The 12,346-nt window shown below is 42.4% G+C and overlaps 1 protein-coding gene across 2 annotated transcripts in view; it reads right to left on the bottom strand.

Moving 5' to 3' along the window:
• Positions 1-12,346, bottom strand: part of RAB8B (RAB8B, member RAS oncogene family) — a 66,726-nt gene that overhangs the window by 17,173 nt on the left and 37,207 nt on the right. For both annotated transcript variants that reach the window (XM_082617488.1, XM_082617489.1), the window contains exon 2: positions 1,785-1,845. In XM_082617488.1, coding sequence (XP_082473614.1) covers positions 1,785-1,845 — 61 coding nt within the window. The remainder of the gene's footprint in view (positions 1-1,784; positions 1,846-12,346) is intronic.

The raw sequence follows: 12,346 nt of genomic DNA, 5'->3' as shown, positions 1-12,346 counted from the left end.
CGGCAAGCGGGGGCTACTCTTCGCTGTGGTGCGCGAGCTTCTCATTGCGGTGGCTTCTCTTGTTGCGGAGCACGGGCTCTAGGTGCGCCGGCTTCAGTAGTTGTGGCACGTGGGCTCTAGAGCGCAGGCTCAATAGCTGTCGTGCACGGGCTTAGTCACTCCATGTCATGTGGGATCTTCCCGGACTAGGGCTCGAACCAGTGTCTCCTGCATTGGCAGGTGGATTCTTAACCACTGTGCCACCAGGGAAGCACAGAATAACCGTATTTTGATTCTAACATGCTACTTGATTTAGAACCAACTCTGCAGCAAGGATGGAGGAGAAACCCTACCATCCTAAATGCAGGTCATGAAGATTGAATGGAGACTACTTTGCTGCCAAGAGGACTGATAAATAGTGCCATGGGGTTCCAATTAGCTGATTACCCACAGGCTCCTAGAAACATTCCTTATTGTTATGATCAGGACTGTACAGCACAGAGTCAGAGATTCTCTTCGCTTACCCCTTAAAAAAATTTTTCTCTTTAAAATATTTGACTCTTATTAAATACCAATAGATGAGAAGAGTAGCTTGTGGTGACCTACACAATGTTTTCCAGTGAAGTATACGGGGAACCTCTATATAAGGCTAATACATGAAGCTGACACAAGGTTCCAGGAGGTTTGGGTAGGTGTCCCAGCTCCATCACTAACCCAGACATACGCCTTCAGATGAACTTAACCACTCTTAAGTCCCAGTTTCCTATAAAAGAAAGGCTGGCGGATTTCAATATAAGGTTCTAGTTCTATCCCGGTTCTGAAATTCAAACAAGAAAAACAGCCAATGGAAAAAGCTGATATATATGTATTACTTTATTATTTTGCCCTGCTTCCTTCTTAAGTCTATGATGCTCTAAATTTCTAAGCTTTGTTTCCTGCTGTTATTGTCACACATTAGGTCAGTAAACACCATCAAAAACCTTCCTCAAGGCTCCAAATCTATGTGGCTCCATGGAAGGCCCTACACTGAAAGCAATTAAGGAGGTTAAAAAAAAAAAAAAAGAAAATCTAAGAGTTTGAGTTCAAGCCAAAAATATTCAACCAGGCAATCTGCAGGAACCATATTTATTCATTGTAGTATGACAAATTCTTGAGGAATTAACCAGTTGGAGTTGGCTGATCATAAGATCTTTGCCTTGCATATTATAACATGAGAGATGACAGGCATGCCTTTTCCCTTCCTATTCCCCAGTGCAGTGTTCCCCATTTTTTATTTATGGAGAAGAAATATGCAAATAAATGAGAAAATATCAGAGCTGGAAGGGAACTCAGATGTCATCAGTCTGACCAATCAATTTACAAATGAGGACAAGTAGTCCCTAAGAAGGGAAGCAAATAACACCAAGTCTAATTTAGAGGCTGGACTCCACATCAGCACTCTGGGGTAGGAACTTTGGGGTTCCTACCACTTGACTACTTTGCCTTATCTGATTTCACAGCTGCAACAACTACAATGGAAAAATAACTGACACGCTTTAGAATTTAGTTTCCTCCCCTATAAAATTAGCATTTTGGAAGAATGAGCTCTCAAATTTCTCCTGGCTGTGAGACTTAGTGATATCATCCTTACCATCCCACTCTTGGTGAAGATACCTTTGAACACCTACCCATTTCCCCTTGGTTCTGATAAAGAAGTTTTAGCTACCAAACGATACCTCTAATTTACCACAATTCACCTTTTAATTCCCACATTCAATTCCTGATTAAGGTAGAAATTCTGTGTGCATATATATTTTTTTACTTACCATATCTGAAGCTTAATTTTCTTTCCATCTAGTTCTATCGTTCTGATTTTAAAATCAATTCCTGCCAGAAAAAGAAAGAAAGACATGCTAAATTTCTTCAAATATAATCCAAGTCTTATTAGGAAAAGGACAAAGATTTCTTTTGAAAAAAAGCTCTCCAACGCACTGGAAAATGTGAACACAGAGAGGGTGTGAATGGTATGTTTCCTCTGAATACAGGCTGAAGAAAGGAATGCTAATTACTCTGCAAAGAATTCCCACACATGTTAAATGAAACGTATTATATGCCTCATTATTTTGACACAAATGGAACACATCCCTCAAAGGTACCTAATTTAGATAGATGGAGAACATGCCATATTTTCCACTTCCTGAAATACAGATAAACAAAGCTTCCTACCCACCCCTCGTGCCCCGTCCTTCCCTAAAGAAGGCCGTGAGGCCTCTTTTTGTTTTATTTCCACCTCCTTCCATTTGTTTCTTTAGAATCTGCAACTGGCTAAAAGAAAGAAAAAACAAAACAAAACCCACCTATCTGAAGGCAGGGATGAGAAAGCCTGCAGATTTATTTTATACAGTTAGCAAGTACTTTACATACATGTTAATAAATGTTCCCTGCATCTTTCTGGCTAGCGCTGAAATAGCTAAAAGGGCTTTTAGCCCTGGCTGCACTTTAGAATTACCTCAAGAACTTAAAAGAAAAATAAAAATACTCATGACTAGGCCTGCTCCCTTCCCCAAATTCTAAGATTCTAACTTAATTGGTCAAGGATGGGATCTGCGCACTAGTAATTTTAAAAGCTCCCCAAGTGATTCCAACCTGAAGCCAAAGCTAAGAAGCATTCAACCAGCCTGACAGGTAGCATGTGAAAGTCATTTGTGGCTCCAGCACTCAACAGTTCAACCCCTCCCTCACCTACTTCCCCCCACTATGGTAGCTCAAAACTTAACTCAGCAATTTCAACTACAAAGAACCACAAAGTCCCTGACAAATATCGGCATCCTCTACCATTTAACAGGAACAGGCTGCTGCTCTTTCTGAAGGGACCAGTTAGTGAATACAGCTCGGTTGCAATTTGCTAAATCCTCATCATCTGGCTACTCAGCTTTGTTTCAGATGTTTCTACTCCTTCACATTCTCTATAGAGCGCCTTAAAGTGATTTCCAAGACATTTCAAGAAAACGTCAATTATGCATCCTCTAAAGTGACTGAAACATTAACTGCAGCTATTTCGAGGGAGAAAAGCCTTCAACGGCTACATTATTACAGTATTTCTACAAATTAACATTGAGAACACCCAAAAAAGGCTGCTTGCCGGCTCCAGCTCCATATATGGCAGAGGCATAAACCAAGTGGATTTGCCCCTTCTTCTCTGCGTGGCACTTTTCCCCCAGGGAACCTTTTCAGGTACGCTTGTGAATCTTGAAATACACAACAATCACACCCAAGCTAATCCAGCAGAACAGCTTCTTACTCTTTCCCTTCACTAATAACCATGTAATGTTAACAAATACAATCTCATACCCAATACCCCCAGGTTATCCGGCTCACATTTCCTCCTCTAAGGTACCTCAGTATTGCAGGGTCTGCACTCACTGAAGCAAAACTGAGCAACACAGCACAAATATTATTGTTAGCATCACACAGAATTCACTGTGGCCATCATTCATTTAAGATTCAACACACATTGATTTTTACTGTGATTTATCTTTTTATATATCTCCAAATCCAGTGTAACAAAGACCCTCTAGGGATTATCTCTAGCCTTTATCTCTTTTTGGTCCTCGCATCAAGAACAATGCCGAACACGCGGTAGGCAAGAAATAAATGTTTCTTGATGTTAATATTTTTTAAAAATTCACAATTTTCCAAATTCATAGAAACAGAAAATAGACTGGTGGTTATGAAGGGCTGAAGGGAGGGGGCGGGGAAGGAGAGCTGTTGTTTACTGGGCATAAAGTTTCAGATTTGCAAGATGAAAAAGTTCTGGAGATCTATTTCACAACAATGTGAATATACTTAATACTACTGAACTGATCACTGAAAAAATGGTTAAGATGGTAAACTTTATTTTATGTGTGTGTATGGGGCTTTTTTAGCACAGTAAAAAAGAAGAAAAATTCATGACTTTCAAAATACTTACTGTATCTCCAGAAAATAACTTTCTTAACTGGAAGACTAAAGTCATCCAACATTCCATCTTTTAATAGTTCATTCACATTTTAAGTAAAAGATGATGTCTGTCAAAATGCCTGCCAAATGAGAATACTTTTCCTTATTCTATTTTATTAAGATGTAACTCCGGTTCTTTCAAGGTTGTTTTTTACCTGTAGTCAGGAGTCATGGGCAACTTTTCCACCTTCATTCAACAAAGCCATTTTGAGGCGCCCTTAAGTCTCAGTTACTCTCCATTCATGTGAAACATTGAGGAAACTTTCTACTGACCCAGCCTTTTGTTTTTTGTATTTGTTAGAAGGATTACCTTTCTGTTATTGGAGGAGGGTCTACCATTATCTGTGATACTTAACCGTCTGTTTACTATTCAGAGGTTTTCAACATTTTATAAGAGTTGTGAACTGGTATTTAGCTTTGGTTGACGCTGCTATCAAGAGCCAAGTGACAGACAAATGCTGCAGAGCACAGTCAAATTAGCACAACTTGAATTTCACTAAAAATGGGAAATATCACTTATGTTATTATTGAAAAGCCCTGGCCCTGGAAGTCAAAAGACCTAGACTGTAGGTTGGGTTCTGTCATTAACGACTTTTAGGAGGTTGCCTATCTGTTCTGAACCTCCACATTCTCATCCATAAAAAAGGCTGAGAGGGCTTCCCTGGTGGCGCAGCGGTTGAGAGTCTGCCTGCCGATGCAGGGGATACGGGTTCATGCCCCGGTGCGGGAAGATCCCACATGCTGCAGAGCGGCTGGGCCCGTGAGCCATGGCCGCTGGGCCTGCGCGTCCAGAGCCTGTTGCTCCGCAACGGGAGAGGCCACAACAGTGAGAGGCCCGCGTACCGCAAAAAAAAAAGGTTGAGAGAATCTCATTAGATAAATTAGATCATGTGCTTGATTGTGCTGTGGGAACTCTGAAATTCCACACAGATGTAAGATATTACACATTCAGATGCTGTTATCCGGCAGATCTTGTCACCTCATGCATGGATTATGGTAATAGCCTCCCCGGGCGCTGTGCCAACACCTCTTGCTGGTCTAATTCCCCTACATGCAACTGTGAGAACAGTTTTCAACAATCCCTGTGGTAATGTCACCTCCCTATTCAAGAAGCCATGGATCCAACTTCCTAGGCCTGGCAATCCAGCCTTCCCCCAAGGTGCACCGCTCTCCCAACGCCACCACCCTCCCAGCCTCTCTCCAACTTTGGCCTGTGTTTCTCTCACTGGGCCCCGCACCTCCTCCCCTCTGCCCGTGCATGGCTACCTCACTCTGGCAGCCTTCTCTGAGGGCGCCACCCTACCCTGCGGTCCTCTCCACTCAGGCCTGTCCATCCCTACCTCCAGGCCTGGCTTTTGCAGAGCAATTCAATACTGTGTTACTGGGTTTATTAACATATTGTCCTGAATCGCTCTCACATCAAGCAAGGGTTCCATCCTCTTTGCCAGTTAGGTTGCACACAGAAACATGTATGCAGTAGATCCTAAATGAAAGGTTAAATACCCCTGTGTAATTAAGTAAAGGTTAAATTCTACTAAGTGTGGAGAGAGCTAAGAAAACCTTGGAAGTTCAAAGTTTTGTCAGCATACTCTCATGAGAATAGCAGGGATGCTGAGAAATCTTATGACACTAAGAAAATGAAGATCTCTACAATTAGTTTTGACAATAATATCAGTAGAATATATAGTGCATTAATACTTACTGTAAAGGAAAGACAACTTTCTGAGGCTACTCCAGGATTAAAAGAATAACCAGTCATAAGAATGATAATACAATTTTCTCAATTAGGATGCTTTCTGCTGCAAATAACAGAAACCCCAAATCAAACTAGCTTAAGGGGCTTCCCTGGTGGCGCAGTGGTTAAGAGTCCACCTGCCGATGCAGGGGACACGGGTTCGTGCCCCGGTCCGGGAGGATCCCACATGCCGCGGAGCGGCTGGGCCCGGGAGCCATGGCCGCTGGGCCTGCGCGTCCGGTTCAGAGATGGCTCAATTCAGTAGTTCTGGCTCATTTCTCTGTACCTCCTTTGGCTCTGCCCTCATGGGAGTATCAATTTCATCCTCTGACTGATAGCAGTTCCTGACTACAACAGCAAGACTGAGAAGAAAAGAGATCATCTTCCTGTGTCTCTCTCTTAAAAGTGAGGAAATGTTTCCCCAAAGCCTCCAGTGACCTTTCCTTCATGCCTCATTTCTGGATCTATAACCAAGGGAATGTCATGTTCTGGGGGCCAATACTGAACTCCTCAACTAATCACTGCCCTGGGCAGTTACCAAGATTGGATTAGTCTAAACCCATCCCTAAATTGAGATTAATCAAGGCCCATCCCTGGGGCTGGGTCACTCCCCCTGATCCTGCTAAAAATAGGAGAGAGGGGAAAGCTGTTGGATCCATCATAATATCTGTTAGAATAATACAAGTTTATTTAATAAAATTTTATATTCATAGCTACATGAAACAGAGAGATCCTAACAGCTATCACTACTACTCTGGCACAAATGTTATTAAATTTCATGATAACTATAGTACTTCTCTGAAGGTAATTTCTCATGTTCAGCCATGAACAAGAAGGAAAAAAAGGACAACGAGCAACCCAAGTAGCTGCCACAACATCTCTGGGCTAAACCATGATCTTCACTGTTAGGAGAGTTCCCAAGCCCACAGCTCCAAAGACCTGGCTTGTGCTCTAGCCCCAGATAGTTAGAGATTGCAAAGGAGGAGGCAGTCATCGGCAGCAGCAAGAACCAAAGCTCATCCTAGCAGTAAGGGAGCAATTTTTCCCCCTCCCTTTAAAAGGACTACACAATCTCAAAAAACACAGCTCCTGAAGAGGATTACATTTAGGGTCAAAAAGCCCCATGTATTTCTTTTTTCTTAATAAATTTATTTATTTATCTTTGGCTGCGTTGGGTCTTCGTTGCTGCGCGTGGGCTTTCTCTAGTTGCGGCGAACGGGGGCTACTCCTCGTTGCGGTGCAAGGGCTTCTCATTGCGGTGGCTTCTCCTGTTGTGGAACACGGGCTCTAGGCGCGCAGGCTTCAGTATTTGTGGCTCGCGGGCTCAGTAGTTGTGGCTCGCAGGCTCTAGAGCACAGTCTCAGTAGTTGTGGTGCATGGGCTTGGTTGCTCTGTGGCATGTGGGATCTTGCCGGCCCAGGGCTCGAACCTGTGTCCCCTGCGTTGGCAGGCAGATTCTTAACCACTGCGCCACCAGGGAAGTCCAGAGCCCCCTGTATTTCAATAGTCTTTTAGAAAGCATCATTTTTTGGCAGCACATAATACAATAATTCATGTTCAAAATGACAACCTTGAGTCATCCCACCTCATGAGCAATCCATGAGCCACCAGGCTTCATGCAGCCTACCTGGCTGGCAGCACAGCCAACATCTATGCTCAAGAGAAGACTCCATCGTTGCTTCCATGTTGTTTGAATATGCCCTGACATTAATTTTTTGATGGCTTTAAAGAAGCGCCAGTTTTCTCATTAATATTTATCTGGTCAATAAAATAGGAAATCTAAATTGTACGAAAACATTCGCAAGGGACTCAAAACCATTTTTCATTCTGAATTTCAATACATACACACACACACACACACAACACACACACACACTCACTAACAGATTTTATTTTTTCTGAATTGATTCTCATGCTAAACGGTTGCTCATCACTGATACATATTATGTAGCATAAGGAGGCACCGAGGGAAAAATGAAAGGAATCACAGAATTCTAGTGACCATTGAGTCCAGTCCCCGCCCTGTGCTGAAGAAAACTGAGGCTCAGGGAGACGCAGCAACTTACCCAGATTCACAAAGGCCAATTCAAAACGGGGTTAAAATCAAATCTGGGTATTTAAAGATCAGGCCTTCCTGAAGAGATGCATACAAGAATGTCCACATCTCCCTGAGGAGGCCTCCTCTTAACGGGTCGTAGCAAAGCACTAGCAACAACAGGAATGCCCTGGTATACAAGGCCAAGAATACCTTGGTATATAAGGAAATACTAGGGAGCAGTGAACATGAGTCACGTGTATCAACATGAATGAAGCTCAAAACAACATCCAGTGAAAAGAGCAACTGCAGACATGCACACAGAGTCCAACCATTTCTGTAAAATTTCAATACCAAAAACAACAGTATGGATCATTTATACATCCATCCATGTGTAATTAAAATACAAAAAAATACGCAAGAATGGTTATCAACAAAATCCGGATAGCTGTTACCTCTGGAGAGAAATGGAAGAGGAGGGATTAGGCAGGGGTTCACAGGGACTTCAGCTCTACTTGTTATTTATTATTTCTAAAAGTGAGGGGTGGTTACATGAACGTGGGAGTGTTTTCTATTAGGTATACTTTTGTATGCCTAAATTTGTTCATGATTTTTTTTTTTTTTTCTTTTTGCGGTATGCGGGCCTCTCACTGTTGTGGCCTCTCCCGTTGCGGAGCACAGGCTCCGGACGCGCAGGCCCAGCGGCCATGGCTCACGGGCCCAGCCGCTCCGCGGCATATGGGATCCTCCCAGACCGGGGCACGAACCCGTATCCCCTGCATCGGCAGGCGGACTCTCAACCACTGCGCCACCAGGGAGGCCCTGTTCATGATTTTTTAAAAGCAATGGCTAATTACTGAAAAAATGACATAGGGAGGCGCACATTTATTCATGGCAGGAGAAAAATCAAACCAAATTTGAGAGATGAAAGGCACCCGAGAAGATTTAGGCCAGGGAAGAACAGGCACCACCCCCTCCCCAACTTGTTCAATACAAAGAGGGCCTTGGTGCTCAGTTCAATAGACTGAGCCCTTGGTGACCAGTTACGGGGTGACAGAAAGACTGGATCAAGCTCAGAAAGTGAGGGGGCAGATGAGTGGTTTGGGGCTGCAAGGAGTGCTGGCCACTCAGATTTCCAGTAGGGGTATCAAGGACATTTCCTTCCCCAACTGGAGGAAAAGGAGCTTCCATGTGGGCCAAGGACAAGGGAGGAATACACATGTGGTCACTGTTGGGAATGGTACCGTGGGAGAGGAACAAAGGAGCTCTGATTTTCCATCTCTAATGCGACAGGGAAGAGGCTTCGGCTGGGGGAGCAGGGGTCTGCCCTACACCTCTGAGGAGAAGGTGGAGTATACTTGAGGCTTCTGCATTGTTCAGGGCGACCCACAGGAACAAGACCTGGCAGAGGCTGGCAGTGAGGCTCTAGCGAGGGATATGAACCAAGCACGTGCCCAAAGCACTGCTTATCAATCATAGTTCTCAGAAACCAGTGGTGGACCTGGAGGGAGGGCTTGACCAGCAAAAGAAAGGGACAGAAACTTTGAACTTGGCCCAAGTCCACAGTTAACAGACCTTAGAGGGAAAAGGAGTTTGGAATAAGCACTCTTGGGCCTCCTTTCGTTCCGCAAGTTAGATACGATTTAACATGGAGAGCGAACAGATGGACAAAATTCTTTCACACCGAAGTCAGATTAGTCAGCCAACAGATATAATAACAAAACCTTTTCTGTTTCAAGAGAACAGGGAGGTTGCCCAGGTTTGTGAATGGGTAAAAGGATACCATTGCTTAAGTGTGGGAAAAGAGTACGAAGAAGGACTTTTCCCGGCCTTCAGAACTAACTCTGGGGGGCCAGGGAGTTGTCTCGACCTTCAGCCTAAGCTGTGACTTGATTTATTTTTGCTCTATGGGTGCTGGAGGTTAGAACACACACACACAGCTCTCTCTTCTATCTTGGGTCACTTGGTCGCTTTTCCTTGCCCGGCCCAGGAAAATCAGGGGTGGAGAAACAGTAGGGACCTTCCTTCAACTGAAGTTTTAGACATGTGGTTCCCACTGATGTTCGTCTAAAAGTCCAATTTGGCTGAAGTCAAGAGAGCCATGAAAAAAATAAAATCAGATTTCTGGGATACTGAGCCTTTCAATGAATGACAGCAATGTAAGATTCCAATGCTGGGTTTACCCCAGTGTTGCACATGGAGGGAGAAAAAACACGGGTCATCTATCCCCTTTGACCCACTTTAAGAAGTATAAGTTTAACACTGCACTTTTACAATTAAAAAGAAAAAAATGTACTTTGTTTCAAAAGTACATTTGGGAACAAAAAACATCTGTGATTCCAGGCTATCTGAATATGAGTTTTGTGGTTTCTCTATTTACATTTCAGAGATACTCCAGGAATAGAAAAAAAGTTTCTCAAATATTGAAATCCACTTTAAAGAAATGTTACATTCACTTCCTTACTCAAGACTTTTATTATTAATAATGAATATACAGTATAGCTGGATCCTGCCAGTTTTGAAACTTTGACAACCATATTTTGCTTATGTTTTTTCTGTGGACTTTTAAACATGCAGAATAATAAAATTTTAGAGTAGCTAACTTCAGGATAATTAGCTAAAAGCTCTAATTAGAAAAACAGATTAATGAAATAGGATAAAATGTGAGTCATAGATTGAAGCTTTAAACTATTTTTTTTCCAAAATAAAGAAGGGACTTGGAAAAAATGTGTAAAAGTAGAAATAAAGTTAAGAATGTTACTTAGATTGAAAGAGAGGCATTCAAGGCATTGTTCTTTTTTAAGAACACACTCTATAAGTTCATAAAAGCACATTTCCACCAAGTGCCAACTTTGCTGCATATATTTAGAACTATTTTTTATTTTATTCACTTATATTCAAATTTACTATCTGTTTTCTTATTTGAGAATTAGAAAATCTAAAGTTCAAAAGGAAAAACACATTAAAAGTAAATTTAGAAGACGTTTTGACAACAGCATGAAATGATCGCTGGCAGCCAAATATGTTAATTTTGTTAAATCCAATATTAGAAAAGGGGGATTTTTTTTTTTTAAAGATGGACTAACAAGTGGTCTGCGAATATTATTTGCCCTTAAAGGAAAGGACACCTGATATACTAAAAAGAAGACAGACTAGAAGTTTTCAGATTTCGTTGGTTCCTCTACTCTGTGAATAGGAAGTGGTAAATGAAACCCCATTTATGGTGTAAATCAGCAGTAACACTTATCACCACTTCCTGCTGAAAAAGCTGCACATCTTTACACTGTTTTGGAATTTCCTACTTGTTACTGAATTAAATTCAATTCTTGGCATTCTTCATTAGACAGCTGAACCCATAAAATCTAATCATGCCAACAAACGATAACAAATTCATAAACTAATTCTAGAAATTAGGAAGGATTTACTAATTTTTCTTTGAACCATAAACATATGCCTGACATATATAAAAACAGTGCATTTAAGAACAGCTTTAGAGGGACTTCCCTGGTGGTCCAGTGGTAAAGAATCCATCCACCTTCCAATGCAGGAGACGTGGGTTCGATCCCTGGTCAGGGAACTAAGATGCCACAGGCAGCGGGGCAACAAAGCCTGCTCACCACAACTACTGAGCTCGCGCGCCTCAACGAGTTGCAACTACAGGGTCCATGCGCTCTGGACACCGCGCGCCACAACTAGAGAGAGAAAACCTGTACATCACAACTAGAGAGAAAGCCCGCATGCCACAACGTGAGAGAAGCCTGCGCACCTCAACGAAAGATCCCGCACGCCTCAATGAAGACCCTGCATGCCACAACTAAGACGTGATGCAGCTAAAAAAATACATAAAATAAATATTTTTTTAAATTCTTAAAAAAAAAAAAGAATAGCCTTTAGGGACTTCCCTGGTGACGCAGTGGTTAAGAATCCACCTGCCAACACAAGGGACACGAGTTCAAGCTCTGGTCCAGGACGATCTCACATGCTGCAGAGCAACTAAGCCCATGCACCACAACTACTGAGCCTGTGCTCTAGAGCCCGCGAGCCACAACTACTGGGCCTCCGTGCCACAACTACTGAAGCCCACACGCCTAGAGCCTGTGCTCCACAACAAGAGAAGCCACTGCAATGAGAAGCCCGCACACCGCAAGGAAGAGTAGCCCCCGCTCGCTGCAACTAGAGAAAGCCCGCACGCAGCAATGAAGACCCAATGCAGCCAAAAATAAATAAATAAGTAAATTTATTTTAAAAAAAAAGAATAGCTTTAAGGAATCTCTATATTGGCGAGTCTCAAAGGGCTTTATAAATTAAAATATAAAGATTTAATTAACCCTTAAAATGTCTTTGGGCAACGAAAGGGCAAAATAACAAATCACTATAATACCAAATGATAACTACTAAAATATAATTGAATTACAAATGAAAGGGTTTTAATGCTAGAGCTGCCAAAATGTCAAGAGAGAAAAACAGAATTGGCAAATAAGGTGTAATAACACAGCTACAACAACTCAGATAAAGTATGCAGAAACACCTAGGAAGGACTGAGAATTTTAAATCTGATTAAGAAGCCAGCAGTGATTACCCAGCATTCAACTGACAATTTGAGAATGGCCAAAGAATGC

This window comes from Mesoplodon mirus (genome assembly GCF_964341445.2).
Source record: "Mesoplodon mirus genome assembly, chromosome: 4".
In the NCBI taxonomy this organism is placed as follows: domain Eukaryota; kingdom Metazoa; phylum Chordata; class Mammalia; order Artiodactyla; family Ziphiidae; genus Mesoplodon; species Mesoplodon mirus.
This window is presented reverse-complemented; position numbering and strand designations above follow the sequence as displayed.